The following is a 23,472-nucleotide window of genomic DNA, read 5'->3' as shown; positions in this document are numbered from 1 at the left end:
GTTCTAGAGAATACCAATTTTTTGACTAAGGCTTCGTTAAAGGGTTATTAAAAAATTAAATTAAATAATTTCAAATCATTCTGGAAAAATTATTTTCGGTTGCTGAGGTCAATTACAATCATTTTTGGTGAATAGATATAGCTCTGAAATCCTACTCACTTTCGAGAAAAAAATTCATTACTGAACATATAATGTCTGACCATAGCTGTCTGGTTACCCTGAACAAATAAAATTCAAATCGTTTTGGAAAAATTATTGTTAGTTGCAAGGGGCAATTACAGTCATTTTTGGTGAATACACATACCCCCGAAATCCTACGCACTTTCAAGAAAAAAATTCAGGAAGGGAGACAAATTTTTCGACAAAATTAAAAAATTTCAAATCGTTTTGGAAAAATTATTTTTGGTTGCAGGGGTCAATTACAATCATTTTTAGTGGATAGGTATAGCCCCGAATTCTTACGCACTATCGAGAAAAAAATTCGGGAAGGTGGACAAATTTTTCGACAAAATTAAAAAAGTTCAAATCGTTCTGGAAAAATTATTTTCTGTTGCGGGGGTCAATTATAATCATTTTTGCTTAATAGACATACCCGTGAAACCCTGCTCATTTTCGAGAAAAAAATTCAGAACGAGCGAAACTTGAAACGTTAATAACTTCTTAACGAAGCCGCCATCAATAAATTGATATTCTTGATTTTCGTCTTATTTTAGCCTCCAGAATCTCCCATTAAAATGTTTCCCAGGGGTGGTCGAACATCCTGTATAAGAGATTGAAATAGATACTTTGCGTTTGTTTAAATTTTTCGCGTTATAATAACATCTTGGACAAGTGTCCACTTATTTTTGTCCCTCGACAATTATACGTATATAAATACGTTTATAGAAAATTACCGTAAATTTTCAAAAATTCAGTCGAGTAAATTTTTTACAAATTTTATTAGAAATTACGAATTATTTTTACTGCTTTGGTAGTTCTCTAGTGTTAAGATCAAGTGTGAGTGTGGTAGAAGGTACATTTTGTGTACGAACCTCTGCAACACCTACCTCTTGCAGTTAATTTTTATCTTTAAAGATTATCAGATCAAATATACAGTCACGTCTGAAGTAGGGTTTGCTCGATCAGTTTTATTGACTAGTCCTACCAGGAAAACCAGAATGAAACGCTAATTATTTTTGTAACCTTTTCTGAAACATTCAAAACCTGGAACGAATGATTTCGGTGAATGCTCCACGTTGGCCTAGTTAGCTTTACATTTAATATATTGATTTAACGGAGCGACAGTTTGATGGATTACTATTTAGTAATACGTGAGTAACCCATTAATAATAATAATTTCAACTGCTTTTATAAATGTCGTACAAACTCACTTTCTGTAAATCTATTTATAAAACTTCATAATATGTGTGTTTATTAGTTTCATCTGTTATTTAGATTGGGCTCCGTAAAAGCTTGTTTTACGTAGAGTATTTATAATAAAGCGATATATTATTGCAGAAATATACACTATATTAAATATATCAGAAACTACATTTGTCTCTTATTGGATGCATTTTTCTACTTTTCGAGAAATTTAACTAAATAGGTATGTCATTCGCAATTGTATGAGTCTTTTTCACTCTTAAACCATGGTTATCAGTAGACTACAGATGTTTATGCATTTATGAAAAATGTTAATTCTTAAAAAACTACAGAATGCACTTAATATGCAAAAATATAAGAAATACTTAAAGTAAGATACGAATTATTATATTTAGGGGTTGGAACAACCCTCTACAAAGCTCCATTTCATTAATTCTGTTAATAAAAATATGAATCTGCATAAAGATCCACAGATATCAATTAATTCAAAAGAATACATGCTTAATATTTTGTAATACTCTATCTGTGTGCAAAATTTCACAAAAATCACTGTGTTACTGTTAAGTGAGTTTCCTTGTAATGTATTGTAAGGTGAAAGAAAGATCTGTTCTGATAGTAAATACCAGACATTTTAATCAACCATTAAAAGACCAACGACTTACAAGGAAATACTATCCGCATGGAAGACGATTTTAAAATAATATTAACTCGAATACCGTGGTGGTCACCGGTGACCGGCACTTTGAGCCTTCAACTTGTAATGAAATCGTAAATAATGACACTGTATTAGATGGTTTAAAGTAGCAAATACACAGTTTAAAAACCGAATACATATTTCTATTTTTCAAACTACAATTTTCAACGTTCGTTTGAAAAATAAAATTTGGACATGTTCCATTGCGATTAGTAATTTAATTACAAGACAAGGAGTAACAGAAATTGCTTGCAACAGCCTCTGACCATTAGTTGAGATAATCAACGACCTACTATATTTATTTTCATTAAAGAGAAACGAGTTATGATGGTTGAAAGGTATGGATTTAATAAACACTTGTTTAGACTGGCAATACGTCTAATTTCTTAGTTATATTCATTTGTAAAGAAGTTGTCTATTTTTTTTTAACACTGTTGCTTTTAATACTAATTTACATATGTGGATTTTAATTACTATTATAAAGAATAGAACAAACAAACAAAAAATACTCTTATTGGCCTATAATTTCAATATTTTTCCATTCACGTCGGATTTCAAATCAGACGTTGCGGCGCTTCATTGTGGGAACGAGAAAGGGCTGAAATACGTGTGATTAGAGGCACGAACTAACTGTACTTTCACTTCAAGTACCGAACAGAACGTACGCTGTTGGCAGAAAGTTTGCAGCCAGCAATGCTTTTGGCGGAATTTACGCGTATCGCCAGTTTCAAATACACAACATAAAATAGAGTAATTGAGTAAATTAATGATTCATTTATCAGGTAACGATGGAGAAACATGACGATTTATTTTCTGTTCAATTGCTATATCAGAAATTTTGAACACAATTACCGATACGTGTTAAAAATTCGTCAAAATATACAAACCACTATAATGAAAAATTTCAATTTTTAAAAAATTTTAACAGTTGAATTACTTGGTACAAATCTATTGGCAGTAATAGTCGATACATTGGTTCTATATGTATATCCCTTGGATTAGATTGTAGAACAGTTTTATTTGTTTCCCTTTTATTCTGCTTCGTATAGTTCTCCTATAGTTTGCATTTCTGTTTTTATTTAAGATAGAAAGCCGTTATATAAAATATACTAAACAATTTCACCTCCAACCACTTATACCTCCTACGATGGTTATATTTAAATTTCTTAAGCTACACAATCTCTATTTCTAATTTCACTCTATGTATTGTATAAGTAGCAACTTGGTTTACTATCTGCCTCATGTACTTATGTAATTTCCCCCCCCCTTATTTATACTTAATATGTTCACTCACCTCTACGTAAACTTGTGCTAATAATCCCGTAGGGGGTTACAGCGTAACAAATAAATAAAAGAAAACAATTTCACCGTTTAAAATTAGAAAGAAAATAAAGAGAGTCGAGTTCCATAAATTATTAGTCGTTCCATCGTTTTTTTATTTTCGCCCCTTATGGATACTTAATATGTTTACTCACATCTACGTAAATTTGTGCTAATAATCCCGAAGGGGGTTACAGCGTAACAAATAAATAAAAGAATACAATTTCACCGTTCAAAATTAGAAAGAAAATAAAGAGAATCGAGTTCCATAAATTATTAGTCGTTCCATCGTTTTTTTATTTTCGCCCTTTATGGATACTTAATATGTTTACTCACCTCTACGTAAACTTGTGCTAATAATCCCGTACGGGGTCACAGCGTAACAAATAAATAAAATAAAGCAATTTCATCGATTAAAATTAGAAAGAAAATAAAGAGAGTCAACTTCCATAAATTGTTAGTCGTTTCATCGTTTTCGTAAGAAATCGTCTTGGACGTATTTTTAAGTGAATTTTCTTTCGCTGATCGTTGGCTCGGAATTAAAAAGAGGATTGTCCTTTCTTTGGTGGTCGGTGTTAATTTTAGGAAGAGCATCGAAACGAAAGTTGATGCGTTCGCAGAGACGCAAGGGCGCAAGTAGTAAGTAGTAAATTGCCTCTCGTCACGACACCGTTTGTTGCAATTTATGGCCGCCATTACTATATGGAGTATAATAAACTAGTGCTACCGGTACGGCTTACCTATCATTCGTTCCTATTTATAGACAAATTCGACGAAGGTGAAACTAGAGCGACAGATGCGCTCATCCGCGGAAGAACGGAAACGTAGGAGGATATTCGTCTGATCGATAAATAGATCCAGTTACCGTAGATCGCGTCTTTGATCGCATTGATCTTGCATGTCGTTCCCAACACCAGTCAAAGTAAAATAAAGAATTCTGTGATTTGAATATCTAGCTATCCATCTTCGATCTATGTACATATATGTAGATCTATCTTTTTATATGTATATTTATTACATGGGTAGATCAGAAAGTAAGTTTCCTGCAGTAGTAATTTATTATATGCTAGAACAAATCTTAATTTCCCACGTGTACACATTGCTCAGAATGCAACATATTCAAACAATTATAATTCAAGCCACTGATGCAAGTGAATATTTTTTTTTAAATGTTACAATGATCGCAAAACTATACAGGGTGTTTGGCCACCCCTGGAAAAAATTTTAATGGAAGATTCTAGAGGCCAAAATAAGACGAAAATCAAGAATATTAATTTATTGATGGTGGCTTCGTTAAAAAGTTATTAAAAAATTTCAAATCATTTTGATAAAATTATTTTCAGTTACGGGGGTTAATTACAATCATTTTTTACCAATACACATATCTCCAAAATCCTACGCGCTTCCGAGAAAAAAATTCCTTAGTTCCGTCTGTATTGAATTTTTTTCTAGAAAGTGGGTAGGATTTCGTGGATATGTCTATTCACCAAAAATAATTGTAATTGGCCCCCGCAGCCGAAAATAATTTTTCCAGAACGATTCGAAAGTTTTCAATTTTATCAAAAAATATGTCCACTTGCTTAATTTTTTTCTCGAAAATGATTAGGATTTCGTTGGTATATCTAAAAACCAAAAGTCATTGTAATCGACTCCTGCAAACTATAATAATTTTTTTAGAATTATTTGACAAATTTTTTTTCGCCAAAAAATTTCAGCATCTAACCAAATTTTTTTCTCGAAAATACGTAGAATTTCGAGGATATGTGTAATGACCAGACATGATTGTAATCGACCCTAGCAACTGATAATAATTTTTTTACAACGATTTGAAAAATTTTTTTTCCGCCTAAAAATTGCAGCACCTACCCGAATTTTTTTCTCGAAAGTGGGTAGGATTTCGGGGGTATGTCTAATCACCAAAAATAATTGTAATTGACCCCCACAACTAAAAATAATTTTTTTACAACGATTTGAAATTTTATTTTATATGTATATTTATTTACGTGGATCAATTAGAAAGTAAGGATCCTTCAATAATAATTTGAATTATTCGAACCATTATAATGACAACAAAACTTGAAACATGCTCTGATGTAGAAATTTGTCATGTAATTCAATTTTTAACGGCGGATCATTTTATTGGAATGTTTCAGATTTTGCCCCATCAGATTTTAATTTACATGGACCATTGGAGAATTATTTTCGAGGCACAAAATTTTCGAACGATGCAACCCTACAATTTGAACAGCGAGATATTTCTGTAAGTATATCGAGTTTTATTTGTACTTCGAAATAATGAATACGAATTGTTCAAATATTCTGATCAAATTGTTTCCACTGCAATAATCTGCTACTCAGCTGGCTTCAATAAACAAACTATTTCTAATTTTCATAGGATTCTGACTGCACAATGTATCGAGCATTCGAACGTCTTTCATTATTTATTATCAGTGTTCAGAATAAGTGAACAAAAGAATCTTCAATAGGAAATTTTATAAAAGAAAAGCCTCCTACTTTAAACGCCTGAATGTGTTGAATGATTGCATACAAAATAGAATTTATAAATATTTAAACAGCGTACAATTTGCATTGTACAGAACAATTTGTATTCGTGTATATAGATTTCGTGCCGACTGAAATCTTCATTTTTTTTATTATCTGTATTCAAAGTAAACAAAGGAATCCTCCGTTTCAGAGTAAGTAAACAAAGGAATCCTCCGTTTCTCGTTTTTTTCTAATTCAAAGCTATCGAACGAAAGAAACAACGTAATGCCAGAACGTTTAAAATGTTTTTCTGCATAAAATAGAATTTAAAAATATTACATAAGCACGCACGACAACCGGAATTTTCCATATCTTTTAAAGAAGCAAATACGCGCAAGTTCGTGGTAAAATTACCGAAGGTTCCTTTTCTCTCAATACCTTGAAGGATCTCCGTTTAAAGCAAAACAAACAGGCTTGGATGATTTAGCGTCCGAGAAGCGTTACACAAAATCGGAAGAGACTGGTATTTATTCACACGTTTAGCAACCAGTTTACAGTTACAGCTTCTGGTAAAACGTTTTCAATACAACGTGTGCTCGATGTCCAGCTAGCCTTGCTGTTCTTTGTATTTTTACTGCGAAAAACCCGGTACACCTCGAAGGGGGGAGCAAAAATACGATGGTTTGAAAGTCAATCGAATTTTTTTACCGCCATCGACCGTGATTAATCCGGTCTCGGTACAGCTAAATGCATTGTTCCAGAAATTCTTTGATGCACGAAAGCAAATTTCTCAGAAGACGAAACAGAGATTTCTCCTCTTTTGTTGTTTAATTGCAATGGCCATTGTGTTATAAAATTCTTATTTATGAATGCTTTGAAAACGTTGGAAAAATAATCGTTAAAATTAATTATCATACTTGGATAGACGTTATTTGAAATAATCATGCATTTGCTTATTTAATTTTTCTGCAGATTGTTTCTTTATTTGGCTCTCAAATAAAATGATTTTTTATTTTATTCTTCATTTAAATAATTTTTCAAATTAAAACGGCCATTGTGCTATAAAATTCTTATCTATGAATGCTTTGAAAACGTTTGAAAAATAATCGTTAATATTAATTATCATACTTGAAAAGACGTTATTTGAAATAATCGTGCGTTTGTTTATTTAATTTTTCTGAAGATTGTTTCTTTATTTGGCTCTCAAATAAAATGATTTTTTATTTTATTCTTCATTTAAATAATTTTTAAAATAACTCAAAAAATTCCTAAATTCTAAGGTTAATATTTTATTTTATAAAACCTCTTGTGTAAAATTATGTGTTGTTAAGTAAAATAATTATTTGAAAATAAGTAAAGTTGCTGCTCTTGCGTTATTTGTTATATTATTTCAAATAAAATGTGTCCAAGTCTGAGGGAAACTTTCTTTAATAAAAATCTGATAACCTTGTTAATGAAAACGGTTCACGTTGCTCGCGTGTAATAGTACAAATCATAAACCATAATCGATAGGCAAAGAGCTATACTTGTTCGTGCATTACAGAAATTTACTGTTTTCTAGAACTGATTCATATGCATGATTCGTACAGACTAATGACAATTATTTTGATCTTCCTGATAGAATACTCATTCAGAAAATGTACATTATTCATGCAGAATGATATTCTACACTGTGAGAAATGAAAAGTACCTTAATGGTGAAAAAATTGATAAACTTAAGATGCTTAAACCAGCGAATTATGCCAATTAGAACAGAAAGAGGAAAATTGGTGTGGCTTTCAACGTATAGTTGATTACTTGGACAAATTTGAAATATGATACCTGCACAAATTATCACTTGTAACACACTATTTCACAATCTTCTGTTACTACAAAACTTCATGATTTACAATTTCTAGATCACAACATTTTTATTTTACTGCTTACTTTTATTTATCATTCGAAACAGACATATATAAAATAGTAAAAATTCTTATAAAATTATTAATTATTACTAAATTTATTATTATTATTAAATTACGTATTTCTTATATTTTTACATATTAAGTGCATTCCATAGATTTGAGAATTAAAACTCTCCATAAATGCTTAAAAATTCGCAGGCTACTAGTAACATTTCATATATTTTATAACTGAATAATACATAAACTGTCCTTGTTCCGGCCGACGCGAAAGAATATTCCAGAAATCGGGCCGTCCCCAACCGATTGTAGGAATCGGGCCGGGTGCAAAAATCGATAGCGGACACGTGTCGCGGAATACCGTTCTCGAAGGATCGAGAATGTTCCGCGGCACGCACGTGCGAGGATTTTTGCACCCGGCTCGACGAAAAAAATGACGATCGGGAAGCACCTATAAAAGGCAGCACCCCGATCGCCCGGGTCCAGTCAGTCTAAACAGAGCGAGACATCCAGCATCAAATCCAAACCACCAAAATTTGAACCAGTTAGTCTTAAAATTAATTTGTTAAGATAACGCGTCGCAGTACGGCCGCGAATCAGTAAAGGAAGCTGGGGAGTGACGACCCCGAGCCAAGGAAAAATTACGCGCGGTCGCGAGTGGCGAGGTCGCGATCACAGTCGGGTCGCGACATAGTTATGCTCCTAATCTTATCTTCAAACGTGGCATCATCGGGAATATCGACAAAACCAATGATCAACTTCCAGTCTCTTCTTTTGAGACCTGCTAGGGACAGCATATGGTTGACTTGGTCTCTGGAACTGTCTTCCATCCCTAACATCTCATTCCTTGCCACAGTTTCCAGTTCTGCCTTAGTTGCATCAAGAAGAATCTCCCGAGAGATAGGAGTTGTCCTGGGTATTCTGCTATAGATTCTTGTAATCTCTGCATCGGACAAACTAGCAAACTCTGGCAGAAGATTCTTGAAAGCCTCTATCTTTGCAGCTGCAGTCTCCATCACGGTAATAGACTTCTAGCTATGTCAGAAGTGGCAAAAGTCTTATCGTATGGTGAGAGAGGTCGTACAAAAGAAGTTCCTTCTCTGGTGAATTCCAAAGATGGTTCAGTTGCAGCTCTTTCTATAGGACCTGTTATGTCTGTCTGCGTTGAGATGCTACGTTTAGATGTTTCTTCCTTTGCCTTATTGACAACTCTCCCTTGAGCAGCAGAGACACCAGCTTTCCAACAAAAGTGTGCTATTGTGGCACCCACATTCACTCCTGTCACAGAGAATAGTGCAAATGAGGTAGACTCAATAGTCTTTTGTATTGCTGTATGTTCAAATATTTCTCTTGGAATTACGCAGTAAATCTCTCTTGTGAACATGTGTACCCGTCAATGTGTGTAGGAAACAATCGTACAACCAGTCCCAGAACGGAACCAGTCAGAGGCATGGAGCTGCTCTGGCAACCGGAGGTGGTCCAATCATATCTGAAACTTTTGCAGACTTGCTCAAACCCGAAAACGTTAGAGGCGGCTGCTGGAGCTCTCCAGAATCTAGCGGCCTGCTACTGGCAACCTAGCATTGAAATTCGTGCAGCTGTGAGAAAGGAGAAGGGACTTCCAATTTTGGTGGAGTTGCTGCGAATGGAGGTGGATCATAACTATGTCGCGACCCGACTGTGATCGCGACCTCGCCACTCGCGACCGCGCATAATTTTTCCTTGGCTCGGGGTCGTCACTCCCCAGCTTCCTTTACTGATTCGCGGCCGTACTGCGACGCGTTATCTTAACAAATTAATTTTAAGACTAACTGGTTCAAATTTTGATGGTTTGGATTTGATGCTGGATGTCTCGCTCTGTTTAGACTGACTGGACCCGGGCGATCGGGGTGCTGCCTTTTATAGGTGCTTCCCGATCGTCATTTTTTTCAAATCGTTTTCAAAAATTATTTTCGGTTGCTAGGGTCAATTACAATCATGTTTGATCATTACATATACCCCTGAAATCCTACGCATTTTCGAGAAAAAAATTCCTTACCGAAAATATAATTTCAGGACAAAATGTCACCCCAAAATTTCGTGCATATCTTTAAAACGTCATAACTTCTGAACGGATTGAAGGATTTTAATGTTTCAAACGGCAAATAACGCGTATTTTAGTGAAGAATATTTAAAAATTCTAACAATATTGAAAAAGTTGGTCCTGGACCTAGTAAAGTAAGAAATACCCCCCATAAAATGGTCCAATTTTCAAACGACTATAACCCCTACAATACTGAATATATTTGAATGAAATTTAGTATGCAAGTAGAGCTCATGGATGCCTACAAAAAAGAGTTAGACAAAATTTCTGTACAGCGCCAACCAAATTTATTAAAAATGAAAAACGAATTTTTAAGAAAAATCGACAGGCCCAAATTATTCGGCGAAATTGAAAAGTTTCAAATCATTCTGGAAAAATTATTTTTAATTGCAGGGGTGAATTACAATCATTTTTGGTGAAGAAACATGCCCCCGAAATCCTACTCACTTTCGAGAAAAAAATCCATTACTAAAAATATAATGTCTAACAAACATCCATTGCACATTTTTGTATATTTTAAAAATTCATATGTGATTGTACGTACAAGTAAATACACCTAATTACAATATATACGTTTCTTCCATTAAATATTATCAAAATTATATCGAGAAGATAAATTTTACAATATTTACTTTCTCAAGGTTTCTCGACGATTCTCGAGAAATTTAATTCGAATTCTCGTTTTTCGTGAAGTGGAAAATTGTCGAGAAATCAGGAACACTGCTCGTACTTGTCCAGGTCGGGCTTTGCTCGCCTCTGCATGAAACTGAACCGCTTCGATTATTTATTCAGCGCAATCGGTGACAACGTTTCATAACTCGCTAACCGGGGGAACTTGAAAAATCGAATGTTTTGAAACGCTCGAACGAGATCGCGTCGCAGCGACCGCCTGTATCTTTCTGCAGAGTGAATGACGCGCGTACACGCGCTGTTGCATAGATGCGTCCACGTAAGTGCATACGTGCATGTGCACGTGTACAAGCACGTTGCCATTAACGCTCGTTTTGCGTCGTTACGCTATTCTGCGCGGACTGCTGATAAGCGGTGTCCAAATCAGGAAAACCGCTCTTTTGACTCTGTACACACGGCCCGTGGAGCGGGGGAGGCCTCGTAATTTTCCGGAGAAGAAATCGCGGATAAATCAGCTCTAATCGCGAAACTATGCCGTTTCACAATGGAACAAAATCCCCAGAACGTCATCAAAATGTTATTCTTATTGATAAACTGCGGATCATTATGCAAATTCATATATTCATCAATAGAATTAATAAAATGGGAGCTCTGTAGACGGTCTCAACCCCTAAATACAATAATTCGTATCTTACGTGTTTCTTATATTTTTGCATATTAAATGCATTCTGTAGTTCTTTGAGAATTAAAATTCCCCATAAATGCATAAACATCCGCATTGATAACCATGCTTTAAGAGTGAAAGAAATTCATACAATTGCGAATGACTATTTAGTTAAATTTCTCGAAAAGTAACTGATGTAGAAAACAGTATCCAATAAGAGACAAATGTAGTTTCTAATATATCTAATATAATCTATATTTGTGCAATAATATATCGCTTTTATATTATAAATTTATGAATTTATATACTAATAACTAGACTGTGGATCATTATGCGAGTTTATATTTTTATTTATTAATAGAATTAATGAAATGGAAACTTTTTAGAGGGTTGTTTCAACCCCTAAATATAATAATTCGTATCTTACGTATTAATTTACGTAAACAATTTGAAAATGTCAACGTTTTATTGAAAAGCATTAAAGTACATTTTAATAAAAAGTCAAAAAAGTTTTGTAGCAACGATATACAGGGTGTCCTGTAACTAGTATAAGAACCGGAAATGGGGGGTAGCTGAGACGAATCCGAACAACAATTTCCTTTGCAAAAATTAGAATTTTTCATAAATGCATAAACATCCGCACTTATTAATTAACTTCATCGTTAAGTATCCACATATTTGACAATAAGTTCCACGTGCCATGTAGAAACCTGAGATATTCTTTATTATTTTATATCGGAAACTATCTTATTGACTGAACTGCTTTTCCTTTCCAAGCTAATCAATAGTATTGTTTGTTATCCACAATTAAAGCAGATTTTTATGTAGATCCTACAGATCCGTGAGAACCTTTCTACCTACTCGATGTGTATCTAACTGTAATTACTCGAATCTTATTAATCGCGCCTGTATAGCTGCCCAACTCCTATTGTAATCTAATTGATTTCCTTTCTAGCTCTATCTCAGCGTTTTTAAATTCAATTCATTTCTTTATGTTACGTCCGCTTTCTCACTTGTACACTGATAGAACTTAATCCCATCCATATTACATAAAATAGCGAGGAGAAATAAAAATAAACACATTACCTCTGATTACATTGATACATTGTTTACATCTGTGAGTGCATATTTTGCACTATTGCTCGAAGATATTAAAATATTAATCATTTATATATAACATTAATATTTATTAAATCTTGTCAGAATAATGAATAGAATTAGACCTCTTTTATTTAAGTAAATAAATTTTAAATTTAATAGTATCAGGATGTTATTACTTCTTAACAACTATTAATATTGCTACTTGTACAATATTTGAAACATTAATTAGTCTTCATTTTACATAATATAATATGTATCAAATATTTATCAAATCAATCATTAATATTTATCAAATCTTGTCATAATAATAAATAGAATTAGACCTCTTTTATTTAAGTATCCATATTTTTCACTATTACTCAAGGATATTAAAATATTAATCATTTATATTAATATTTATTAAATCTTGTCAGAATGATACATAGAATTGCACCTCTTTTATTTAAGTAAACAAATTTTGAATTTAATAGTATAAGGATGTTATTACTTCTTAACAACTATTAATATTGCTACTTGTACAATGTTTGAAACATTAATTAGTTTTGATTTTACATAATATAATATCTTAAATGAAATGTATCTTCATGATTAACACGCGATGAGCTAACATAAAATAGTAAATTTTTCTGATGCCACTTATAAATATTCTCTACATAATTTATATAAAGTGCAAATATTCAAATTATAAATCAGAAAATCATAGTCGTGTCGAGTAAATAAAGTATATTTTCTACATAATTTATATTCTCTACAATATTCTCTACATAATTTATATAAAGTGCAAATATTCAAATTATAAATCAGAAAATCATAGTCGTGTCGAGTAAATAAAGTATATTTTCGAACTGTCTTGAAAACACTGGATTTGATAACCAAATATTACAAAAAAAAAAAAAAAATGTTAGACTGTGTAAATACGAAACAGAAAACAGCAGACATTTAATTATTTGTACAAAAATTAAAATATGCTCACACTGCCGTGTGAATCATCGATTGTAAATGAGTATTAATTAAACTTACATGTTCAAGTATTAAGTCTATGTACAGATCGATTAGGTGTAGAAAAATATTTGCAATACAGAACCGTAAACGTTGATTTTTTTAAAAAGAAAGAACTCTGTCTTTCTTCCTTAAAAAAATAATCATACATAACATAATTTCTTACTAAATTCAGTTGTTACATCATTGTTACAAAAATAGCAATTTTATTTGCTCATTGAAATTGATACAATTTTATATATTTCTAATCTAATAAAATTCTCGCAATTTTTTAGATATTCTCAAAATTTTAATAAATAATCTCTTTAAGATAAATATGTTCGTGTATACGTGGTGTGTGAATAAATTGATCGTTCGAATTTCGACCACAATTTGGGGAACTCGATCCTCTTAAGTATTGGTTCCAATTGTTTATAATGAAACAACTACGATATTTGTAAAATTGCAAATAATAATACTGTATTAGACCTTTTGAAGTAAAAAACTATTGAATAATCGAATGTTTCTATTTTTTCAACTAGAATTTGAACACATATTGAGAATGAAATTGTCATCTCGATCAAAATTCAGTTCTAATTCAGTTATTACAGCATTGTTACAAAAATAGCAATTTTATTTGCTCAATGAAATTGGTACAATTTCACAAATTTCTAATCTCTAGAGGCCAAAATAAGACGAAAATCAAGGATACTAATTTGTTGATTGAGGCTTCGTTAAAAAGTTGTAGAAACATTTCCACACAGTATATTTTCGGTAAAGAATTTTTTTCTCGAAAGTACGTAGGATTTTGAGGGTATGTGTGTTCAACAAAAATGATTGTAATTGACTCCCATAACTAAAAATAATTTTTTTATAACGATTTGAAATTTTTTAATTTTGTCGAAAAATTTGTCCACCTTCTTAAATTTTTTTCTCGAAACTGAGTAGGATTTTGAGGGTATGTGTATTCACTAAAAATGATTGAAATTGACCCCCGCAACCGAAAATAATTTTTTTAGAATGATTTGAAACCTTTTAATTATCAGGGTAACAGACAGTTATGGTCAGACAATATATTTTCAGTAATGAATTTTTTTCTCAAAAATGATTAGGATTTCGGGGATATATCTATTCACAAAAAGTGATTGCAATTGACCCCTGCAATCGAAAATAATTTTTTCAGAATGATTTTAAATTCTTTAATTTAATTTGTTAATAACTTTTTAACGAAGCCTCAATCAACAAATTGATATTCTTCATTTTCGCTTTATTTTGGCTTCTAGAATCTCGCATTAAAATTTTACAAATTGTTTATAATGAAACAAGATATTTGTAAAATTGTAAATATGCATATATCGAGAAAGAAAAACAAAGGATTCTGTCTTTAAAAAATAATCACAATTAATATAATGTATTACTAAATTCAGTTATTCCACCATTGTTACAAAAATAGCAATTTTATTTGCTCACTGAAATTGATACAATTTTACAAATTTTTAATCTAATAAAATTCTCGCAATTTTTTAAATATTCTCGAAAGTTTAATAATAAATAATCTCTTTAAGATAAATATGATCGTATATACGTGGTGTGTGAATAAACTGATCGTTCGAATTTCGACCACACTCCGGGGAACCCGATCCTGCTATGTGTTGGTTCGAATTCGCGATCGCGCAAGAGTAGCGCGAGCTTGCATAATTTAGCACGGAGAATTAATTAGTAACGAGGAAAGTACGCCGCTATATTTAACGCTGCCGTACTAATTTCATTAAACGTCGTTCCGACGCGTTGCTCTTCTCGCAACTTTCACGGGCGTCGGTGACGCGGAAAGATCGACGATTCGCGGGAGAAAAAAGAATCGACGTCGTCGACCCCTCGGCGAGCGGTAGGAAACGTTTCCACTGTCGCGAATAGGAAGAAAATCGGGCTGGATCAACGGCGATCGGAATGAAATGTTAATGACGGGTGATGATCAAAAGTGAATGGTACTGTTCGCGGCGCAGGTTACGCCGGAGTATCGAGCCGTTAATTTCGAATAAACGGAAAAGCACGTTCACCGAGCCGACTTTCACTGTCGGCCCGCTAGCAAAGAGAGAACAGTGGAATTGTTGGCAAAGACCGACGAATTCTGGTAACATGGGACTCTAACACGTCCACGGATGGTAATCGTCGCAGCGCGAAGCCACGATTTTCTTTCAAAACTTTGGCTAATTATTTACGAGGATCGTTCGACGAGTCCTTGGAAAATCCAAGACCTGGCGCTCGTAACATCAAAAAAACAACTAAATGACTAAAAAGTAAGCATCACGACTCATTAGACAACTCTCAAATTCTCAGTTATGTCCGCCACATGGTTTCATTTTTATTGTCGATCGAAGCAAGGACCTTCCTCTTGCATCAAGGCAATGCACGGGTGCACTGTGCAGTTTCGATGGCCAAAATCATGGAATTAAAGTTCATATTATTACAACATCCACCGTATTGGCCCCCAGTGACTCGTTTTTACTTCCAAACTTAAAATAATGACTCGACGAGGAGGTCACCGCCCAAACAGATGCTTATTTCGAGGACCTTCCGAAATCTCACTTTTTAGGTGACTCGAAAAAGTTGAAGAAACGCTTAGAAAAGTATATAGAGCTAAAAGGAGATTATGTTGAAGAATAAAAAAAATCTACCTAAAATAATTCGTTTTTCTATCTTTTTCTGAGGACTTATTGAACGACCCTCGTATCAAACGAACCAACGTCAAATTGTTAAGCACTCGACAAATCTCGATCAGCGTTTCGATAGACCGTAACTAAGATGCTCAATGTATATTCTTGAAAGATCAGAAGATCTATCCTAATTCTACAGAAGTTATTTACATTTACCAATCCTGCTTTTCTTCGTATTTGAAAAATTATCGATACATCCTTTCGAAATAATAGAAATCTTGTTTTTTACTGAACAGCTCTTGTTAAGAAATTCGTGTTAGGATTGCTACTGACGTCTAGATTCCTTATACTGATTTTTCGGAATGTTTTAAAAACCAAGCTGGAACAGACACTGAGTTCATACTTCATAAGGAGACGAACACTTTTAATGTTCTTTTGCAAAATTATAACAGAGTGATCCCTTTGAGTGCATGTAAAATATTAGGTGTAGATACTCAACAGTTTTTAAAATATAAATAATTAATACGTTAAGAAGTGTTCACTGTAGTATGTGAACGTCATTAGACTCTGGTGAGGGCACAGTATTGCAATATTAATAAACTCCTACTTGGTGCACATTTTATTCCAATACAAAAATATACAAAAACTTATGGACTGAATTAATATTAAATTTTATTATCCTGTGAATAGTCGACAGGGTTATACAATAAAACTATAATTGTTCGACTTTAATTATTTATATTTTATAAAAAGGATCAATCATTTTATAAAAGCACATTAAACTCAAAGTCGAACAGTACGTGTCCTTCCCTTGTAAGAGCAATAAAGTTTTCGAGTGCCTCCATAAAGATGGTTTTAAGGCCATGGTTAGCAAACAGAGCTCTTCCCAGAAATTTTATCTACTGGACTAACAAACATGTGATTTACAAGTCTCATAAAGGCTATGGTTGCCTTTTTTGATGAAACATTTTGTACCACTTTTATTTGTGTACTCTTAAGAAACACTAGATCTTTAAACCTATACCTAGTTTACCATATCTTGTATCAAATATTAGTCACATTAGTCTCTTAAATATGTAACTACTCATTACTGAGTAATGATTTTAATCCTGTAATTATGTATTATATCTGCACGTACTTTGTATTTTGTTATCTTTAAACCTATACCTAGTTTACCATATCTTGTATCAAATATTAGTCACATTAGTCCCTTAAATATGTAATTACTCATTACTGAGTAATGATTTTAATCCTGCAATTATTCAGTGTAATTATAAGTATTCTACTTTGTATTTTGTGGTAAGTGTTTAACCATTTAACTGCTACCAATAAATTTTGTTCCCTACAATACAATTATTGGTTTAGGGAACTGGTCTAGTATTGGGATTGTTGTTACATGTCAATAATTAAATACAAACAATCAAAAACTGATTTATGTTATTAAAAATAAAATAAAATTTATATAAGACAAAGTTAATATACTCATACTTTGTCTAAATAACTACCTACGTGTAACACATTGCAACTTTCAAAGTAATTTTGTAAATTTTATTTTATTTCAAAGTAAATTTTGTTTTATTTACAAACAAAGTGTTCGGCCACCCCTGGGAAAAATTTTAATGGGGGATTCTAGAGGCCAAAATAAGACGAAAATCAAGAATACCAATTTGTTGATGGAGGCTTTGTTAAAAAGTTATTAACGTTTAAAGTTCCGCCCGTAACGAATTTTTTTCTCCAAAATGCGCAGGATTTCGGGGGTATGTCTATTCATAAAAAATAATTGTAATTGACCCCCGCAACCGAAAATAATTTTTCCAGAACGATTTGAAATTTTTTTTTTTCGTTGAATTTAGACACCTAATTAGATTTTCGGTAAGGAATTTTTTTCTTAAAAGTGCGTAGGATTTCGGGGGTATGTATAATGACCAAAAATGATTATAATTGACCCCCGCAACCGAAAATAATTTTTCCAGAATGATTTGAAATTTTTGAATTTAATTGTTAATAACTTTTTAACGAAGCCTCCATCAACAAATTTGTATTCTTGATTTTCGTCTTATTTTGGCCTCTAGAATCCCTCGTTAAAATTTTTCCTATGTGTGGCCGAACACCCTGTATAATTTCCAATTATTATTTACGACAGTTTCCCATTTTAACTGATCAATGCCATCCGGATAAAATTATTAAAATTATAAAATGTTTACACTTCCAACCGAACTAAATTACTTAGTGTTTATTACTAATTTATATTACCAATAAATAATGCAATATACTTAAAGCTTAAACTTGAGATGCAGATTATGATCATGAAAACAATTCATTAATCTATTGTTCCGATAATTGTAAACAACGTATTTCGTGTATTTGCTTCGATAATTGTCAGTGAAAATACAGTTACACAGTTCAAAGTAATGGAAGCATCGCCTTGATCGAACAAGTAAATACTTTTAATATTCAATAAGAAATAGCTCGAAACCTAAATCTAATTGAATCAAAGTTCGTTCGATGTGTTTAATGATATTTGTCAACGAGAGAATAATTCGTAATAATCGAGTAAAAATGCCGTGTGTGTGTGTGTATTCCTCGCAAGCGCGCGCGGAAAGATCAAGCTAAACGGAGAGTACCTGGCATTACACTGCAACCTCCGACCCAGATAAAGAATGCTACAGTGCACTCGTTGCAGGTGAATGCACCCGGCACAGGAGACCAGCTTGGGGCACGAGTATTCACAAAAAGATGCAAACATGGTCGGGAACGCCAAATATTCCAAGCATTATTTCTATATCGAGACTGAGAATGATTCTCGCGCGAACTCCGAAGCGATTTCATTCGCGTTGAATTAAACAAGCTCCACGATTTCGTGAAATTTACCAAAACAAAAGCATTGCACGAAAGATAAATTGAACTATAAACGTATCTCCATACCAACTTCTTCTTCTAATCGTCGAACACTAGAAATAAATCTGATTTATGTTGCGTGCAACCTTCATCCGATCTCGATTCTGCGTAAGTTTTAGTAGCTCTTAAATTCGTTCTACTTTGGAAATATCTTTGTACACACAAAACATTAATTAACGCATGAACCAATTCTCCATTGTGTTAAGTAGATAAAACACGCATAAAAAGTAAACGTATCTTAATATCAGCTTCTTCTTATCACGGCAGATTTGAATTGTGTACAAAATCTGTCGGATGTGGAACTACGCACAAAATCCAGTAGATCTCACAATGTTGGTTTCAATTCCTTCTCTGTTAGAGCTCTGTATATGTACAATATTGATTTATGTATACAATAATTTCCAACTCGTATCACCGTGTCTCTGATGTCTTAGAATAATTTATTCACGTACAAATGCAATCACATCTCAATTTGTATATCTTCCATCTTACGTAACTTCAGTTATCAATAAATCAAGCATTAATGAAAAAGGAAGGAAAAAACAAGTTTTTCAATTCACACACTTTTATATTGATTATTTCATGTGCAAAGACTATGAAGGGTGTTTGGCCACCCCTGGGAAAAATTTTAATAGGAGATTTCTAGATTCTAGAGGCCACAATAAGACGAAAATCATAATAGCAATTTCTTGATTGAGATTTCATTAAAAAGTTAGTAAAAAATTTCTAATCATTCTGGAAAAATTATTTTCAATTGCAGGAGTCAATTACAATCATTTTTGGCGAATAGACTTACCCACAAATTCCTACGCACTTTTGAGGAAAAAATTCGAGTAGGTTCTGAAATTTTTCAGCGAAAAAAAAATTTCAAATCGTTCTAAACAAAATTTCTTCTGTTGCAAGTGTCAATTACAATCATTTTTGTTCAATAGATATACTCTCGAAATCCTAACCATTTACGAGAAAAAAATTCCTTACCGAAAATATAATTTCAGGACAGAAATGTGACTCCAAAATTTCATGTGTATCTTTAAAACGTCATAACTTCTGAACGAATTGGACGATTTTAATGTTTCAAAAAGCAAATAACGCGTATTTTAGTGAAGAATATGTAGAACTTCCAAGAATACTCGAAAAGTTGTTCTGTAACACCGCAAAATGAGAAAAACCCCATAAAAGTGGCCCAATCTTCAAACGTCCATAACTTCTACAATAGTGAACGTATTTCAATGAAATTTAGTATGAAAATAGAGCTCATGAATACCTACAAAAAAGTAGTAAACAAAATATCCGTAGGACGTCAAACAAATTTATTAAAAATGAAAAACAAATTTAAAAAAAATCGACTGCTGAAATTTTTCGGCGGAAAAAAAAAATTTCAAAACGTTCTGGAAAAATTATTTTCGTTTGCTGGGGTCAATTACAATCATTTTTGGTGAATAGACTTACCAACAAATTCTTACACACTTTCGAGAAAAAAATTCAAGAAGGGCCACAAATTTTTCGGCGAAAAAAAAGTTTCAAATCGTTTTGAAAAAATTATTTTCTGTTGCAAGGGGCAATTACAATCATTTTTGGTCAATAGATATACCCCGGAAATCCTACTTGTTTTCAAGAAAAAAATTTGCCTGTGTTCGCAGATTGCCGTTCTACATCCGGAACTTTAAACATTAATAACTTTTTAACGAAGCTTCAATCAACAAATTAGTATTCTTCATTTCCGTCTTATTTCGGCCTCTGGAATCCCCTATTAAAATTTTTCCCACGGGTGGCCGAACACCCTGTATAATATTTCATAAAATAATAGTAAGTGAAAATAAACAGAGATGATGTACATTCAATATTTAATTCAAAATTTATCCCAAAAGGTAAATTCTTATTAACAAAAACAAAATAAACGGAAAGTCAATATGGTTGATAGTTTCGAAAATAAAGGACCATATCTATCATTAATACGCTATCATAAATTCTCAAAATTTGTGATTTCGAATTGTCATACAAAATAAGTCAATATACTGAATTTCAGCCTTCTAGCACATTCTATTCTCGAGACACAAACGATTTAAAATTGAAGACACGTCCGAAGACCGATGTAACTCGAAGAAAGGTGTGTAAAAAGAAGACCAGACTGAAGTAAGTTTTTTTTGCGCGTTCCTCGTTTACGTACGTAACTATAATCTACAACCGCGATCTGCATAGCTGCAACCGAATAATGACGAGAAATGATGCAGCACGATGCATTGAACCAAACGTGTAACAGGTATGCGAAGGCGGTTTTTCCGCGAGTATGGAGGGGAGGGAGCACAGTCAAGGCAAAAGTAGGGTAAATGTATCCACGTAAGCATACGGCTCTCCTTTGAAGACCAATCAGAGCGAGCTAAGAATTTTGCATTATAAAAGCGTTCTTTCCGATTCAGGAACAATTTATAAATAATCCCAACAACGTGACCACAATCCCCAAACCGCCAACTGTTGTCGTAAATGCACAAACACTGTACAGACAAACTTAAATCGCCTCCACTGTGGTGTTACGTAAAAAAAAAGAATCCTCTGTTTATTTAAACAGCTTTATCGTTTATTATTAGTAAGCTATTCGATCCTTTCAACGCTCCAATATGCTACATAAAACTGACGGTATAAATATAACTGTCAGTTTCTCCGACAAAAATTTACATTTTAAATGTACAGTTCGTAGAATGAATGCAAAACATACTGGTTGGAATTGTTTAGGGAAGGGGGGCCCATCGACTCAACTGATTATGGCTCAAATCGATATCCAATACCTAAACAGTATACACGTTAGACATTCAGTGAAAATATTACTGCATTACCATGCACCGCTACTGTAAACACTACAATTATAAAACAGCGTTTTCCAAAGTAGAGGGCACGACAAAAAATGATAACGAAAACGTCTTCACAATGAAAACATTGATCACAGAAATTTATCAGTTTAATTATAACCTCCTACTGAATACATTTCTAAATTTTCAGTCTCGAAAATTATATAAATATGTTAGATTAAACTATCAAGCAAAATACCTTAATTTAAAATTAATTAAAAAGCTACGTTTAGATTTCTTTTTATATCACGAGTGCAGTTGTCCCTTTTTAAAAATTTAAGAACCACTATTATAAAATATTAGAATTTTATCATCCAATTGTTTTGACTATTACAATCGAAAAGGAATGATATTTTCAGAAGAACGCCACGCGACTGGCCCGCTGCGTGACAAGGAGTACCGATAAAATGAGAAAAAGCGATCGCGAACACCGGAAGCGAAAATGGGGAACGTTGTGTTTTTTCAGTTCCGTAACTTTAACGACCGCCCGACCATTTTCTATCCTCGATTCTATTCGCTCATTACACGCGAGAACATTCCACGGTAAAAAGAGTGGACCGTTCGGGAAGGTCAAAGTGGAGCAGGATAACGCTGTTCATCCCGTGGTCTGTCAGAAAGCAAGGAGGCTGAAACACGAAAACGCACGATCAGCCGTGTCCGGTGCGTTTAAGGTCAACGTACGGGAGCAACCGAACGTTCGTACGAACGCATTTACGGCGTGCGAAGGTATGGCGAACCGCGAGGAACCCACGACACTCCGGTAGCTGTCACGCTTGTCAATCGTCGCAAACCGTTGGCGAAGAACGTTTCGATCGTGCGTCGCGTCGTTTTGGGATCGTGTATACATTTTACTCACCGAGAATCGCCTGGAGGGTTTGCTCGTCCCCGTCCCCGATGACATCCATACCTCCGTTGATAATCGGACCCCTGAGATCTTCCGGGCCCGATCAACGGGCCCCATTTTGTCTCCAGGCTACGATGTCACTCGACGCGACGTCCCACATAGTACACAACATTTAATGTAACTCTATTCCGTGTGTGTGTGTTTTTTTTTTCACTATCCGTCTGTCCGTCCGTCCCCCTCGCTGTGTCTATCTGTCCTTTACCTTAAAATTCACGAACGATACGGTGCACGATACTACTTCCGTGTGGGCACTGTGTTTCGCTGTACCCTCGAGTGCAGCGACACTCGATCTATGAACGATCGTCGTCGGGAATCGGCACGGCGAACGACGACAATAACGTGACCATCTCGATGGAAAAAGGATCCGTGACCGCGTTACAAAAGATACGGTGCACACCCGACGAATCCGTCGACTTTTCTTTTTCCTCGCGTCGAAATGATTTCTCCGTATATTTTCTGCCACTGGCTCGCCACACCAGGAGCCGTGTAGAATCCCGAGGCGCGGACTAAACTTGAGTTCCGTGCCGACACCACACGCGCACGACGTGTAATACATACAAACGCGTCCCGTGCATGTCCGTGCCGAGACTGAGCGGGTCACGTGACGCGCTTCAGTCTCCTCCGGGCGAAATTTAAAGAACGCGCGCTCTGTATACCGCGTGCGGGAGTATCGGCCGTTTCGTGGTAAAAACTCATTGATTTCAGCGTCCGTTGCACCAATATCGATACGGATACCTTGGTGTTGTGAATTTGTTAGAAAGATACCGCGGTGCGTATAATAAGATCTCAAAATCTGATAAAAACTTTCGAGTATCCTTCGGAGAGACTCCGAGATTCAAGATGTCGACACTGAACTAAAATGGCGCCATAACTCGAAATCAACGGATTGACCGCGCCGTACCAAAAACGATTCTTCGTTTTAAATCTCCAAATTGAATAATCCATTGCTTCATCTA

General features: G+C 34.0%; 1 protein-coding gene across 3 annotated transcripts in view; it reads right to left on the bottom strand.

The window, feature by feature from the left end:
* Positions 1-23,044, bottom strand: part of LOC122401804 (myelin regulatory factor-like protein) — a 137,582-nt gene extending 114,538 nt beyond the window's left edge. For all 3 annotated transcript variants that reach the window (XM_043404166.1, XM_043404167.1, XM_043404168.1), the window contains exon 1: positions 22,469-23,044. In XM_043404166.1, the coding sequence (XP_043260101.1) occupies positions 22,469-22,517 (49 nt within the window). In that variant the 5' untranslated portion in view covers positions 22,518-23,044. The remainder of the gene's footprint in view (positions 1-22,468) is intronic.
* Between the last annotated feature and the right edge of the window lie 428 nt (positions 23,045-23,472).

The sequence above is a fragment of the Colletes gigas genome, unplaced genomic scaffold, assembly GCF_013123115.1.
Source record: "Colletes gigas isolate AHSC1104 unplaced genomic scaffold, ASM1312311v1 Colletes_gigas_Sc00028, whole genome shotgun sequence".
NCBI classification, from domain to species: domain Eukaryota; kingdom Metazoa; phylum Arthropoda; class Insecta; order Hymenoptera; family Colletidae; genus Colletes; species Colletes gigas.
Note: the sequence above shows the minus strand (reverse complement) of the source record. Positions and strands in the feature narration are given on the sequence as shown.